This window comes from Sinocyclocheilus rhinocerous, unplaced genomic scaffold (assembly GCF_001515625.1).
Source record: "Sinocyclocheilus rhinocerous isolate Xijiao unplaced genomic scaffold, SAMN03320098_v1.1 scaffold513, whole genome shotgun sequence".
Lineage (NCBI taxonomy): Eukaryota > Metazoa > Chordata > Actinopteri > Cypriniformes > Cyprinidae > Sinocyclocheilus > Sinocyclocheilus rhinocerous.
The window spans coordinates 636,642-639,258 of record NW_015656019.1 but is presented as its reverse complement, the minus strand read 5'-3'; the positions used below and the strand labels follow the sequence as shown (position 1 = coordinate 639,258).

The window sequence follows — 2,617 nt, the reverse complement described above, 5'->3', positions numbered from 1 at the left end:
TAGTGTTTTTGTCCTTTTTTGGTCACTAAGAACTGCCATTGCAAAACATGTGAACAGTCTTCAGAATTTCTCTTTTTGTGCTCTGGAGAATGGCTGACATTAGCACAAGTAAAAAAAAAAAAAAGACAAAATATTTGTTTTGTCAGTGGCAAGTGCCCACTTGTCTGCCTTCAACAAATCAGTTAGGACTACTGGGTGAGCGTTATGTCACCTAATTAATATTCATGAGTCTAGCCTAAGGTTTATAATGTGCCCTCATGACATTCCAGATCTTTCCTACACTGCTGCCTAGGAATAAATAACACATAACATACTCACCACAACTTTCAGTACTGTGGTGAAGGTCTTAGTGTCTTCAGTCACTCCTCCGATGTAAAGAGACCTTGTGAAGACCGGAGGATGATCATTCTCATCCTGCACATCAATAAACACCTTCGCCGTGTTCGCTGGTTATATTTAAACACACACAGAAGAAACAGACCTTAGTTTATGGAAATATAAGCCCGATTTGTCACAGTTAGAATAAAAATCCTGTGTTAATGTAAACACACACAGCTGCTGCAACCCTCTCCACACTGTGGTAGACGTGAGAAATATGCTCTGTCAGAAAACATTTGTCTTCTGCTGCACTAAACGACAATATATAAAGTCATATGGTGTAGATCTAAGCACACGCAGGGGAAAGCGCAGATGAAGAGCTGTATATCATAGCTCAATAAGAGAGAAAAGAAAGAAATGAAGAAAAGAAAAACAGGTGGGGAATCGAGAGAGAGAAGATGTGCCAGTCCTGTTACATACGACAAAATTTACATCAAAGTTAAAGCAAGACACATGGCAGGACAAATGCACACACACACACACACACTCTCGCTCTCTCTTATGTTTGTGATTTGTAGTTTTCCTATCAAAGGCTTGTGATGTGCTCGATGAACTTTAAATTTAACATGAAATGGAGTTTGCAACCCATTTTATTTCAGTTAATGTGGCTTATTTCTGAGTGAATATTTAATGAGAAACACATTGAACAGCAACAAACAATGTAGGACGGCACTTTTTTCATCCATTGGGATTTGATTGAATCTTGAAAAATGGGCCTTACTGTGAGTTTGCAATTGGTTGTGGAAGACTCCTATTAATCTCCTGAAACACCCACATTTTTAGGAGGCCTCTTTACTGGCACAACATATCCCAATGGACATTATACTTTTACATTTGCAGGACCAGAAAACATTTCCCACATTTTCAATGCCAGTTTTGGGTAGAAATCTGCAGAATGGACAATGGCTAAATGTGTTAAAGGGTAAGTCTGCAAATGTTCAACCAGCTTTGTATTTGAACAACTTTGTATCAACAATGTGCATTAATTTTCCATGTTACCTGCATATCCCTTTTGCTCTATTTTGTCTAGTCATGTAGCACAGATTAAAAAATTCTACTGCATTGACAGCTAACTTTTATTAAAACCCCATATTGCCATGCAGCAGGGAATTACCCCTTTAAACAGGACTGAGAATACTACACTTTTATCGACAACTGAAAGCACAATCAAATCAGGGTTGAAATTAAAAGTCAACATTGTCAATAATAAAAAGTTGTTTCAGAGGTGGAGCGAGTTATTAGATTTTGATGGAACATTCTTTTGAGCATGCATTGACAAATCGTTCACAGTAAGACCACATATGTGTGTAAAATATATACACATATTTTGGACACATATATTTAGCATAGAGCCAATGTTGATTCTATGTTCTTATGCACAAAAACCCACTCATCTAAAATTAATGCAATTCATTAACATTGCTTTGTAATTCATCATGTGTGTATTTCTGTGTCCATCGAGCTGTATTCTGCTCTCATCCTTCAGCACACATCTATGCAGTTTTAATGAAGTACACAGACTGCTGGAGGAAGATCAGACCTCTCGCAGGAAGAGGGAGATGTGCTCTGCTCTGCCTGTCCTGTCTATCTTTCAACCTCAATAAAACGCATGAGCTCTACACTTATGACCTCTCCAATAACTCCTGCTCTAACTGAGATTCAGCACATACATTAAAGCACCAGAGAGGTGGTGATCTACAGTGACATTTCCATAATTAAAGGGTATGGTTTATCCTATTGCTCTTGTTATCATTTTAGAAAAACTTCATTTTTTTGTTGGTTTAATAAAATGGTGGCAAAAGTAATAAATAAAGTAAATAATTGAATAATAATAAAACATTAACCAGTTACAACAATAAACACATATTTTGCCAAATAACAATTTTTATGTATCGTTTATGTATTTTTTAGGAAGCCTATTATCATGCCAAGTGAACTCACATTTTCCAAAATAATTAATCACTTAAAAAAATGACTAACACTACTATTTTAATAATCACTTTCTCATTACTAAAATCATTACCATTACTCTGATTCAGAATATTTAGAAATTACTGCAATGCAATGATTTTAATTAATAGAGCATAAATTAAAAGTGGTACACATTTTTAAAATAATTTAATTAATCATAATTTTCATAATTTATAATGTTTTTGCACATTACAGTAATTTTTTTTGCATTATATGCATAACATGCATATGGGGGGAAATGTGCTTAATAAAATAAAAATAAATAAAT

At 35.0% G+C, this 2,617-nt stretch overlaps 1 protein-coding gene across 1 annotated transcript in view; it reads right to left on the bottom strand.

Moving 5' to 3' along the window:
• Positions 1 to 2,617, bottom strand: part of LOC107719223 (protocadherin-15-like) — a 217,308-nt gene that overhangs the window by 49,167 nt on the left and 165,524 nt on the right. Inside the window, exon 25 of the mRNA XM_016526598.1 lies at positions 319 to 446. Within this exon, the coding sequence (XP_016382084.1) occupies positions 319 to 446 (128 nt within the window). The remainder of the gene's footprint in view (positions 1 to 318; positions 447 to 2,617) is intronic.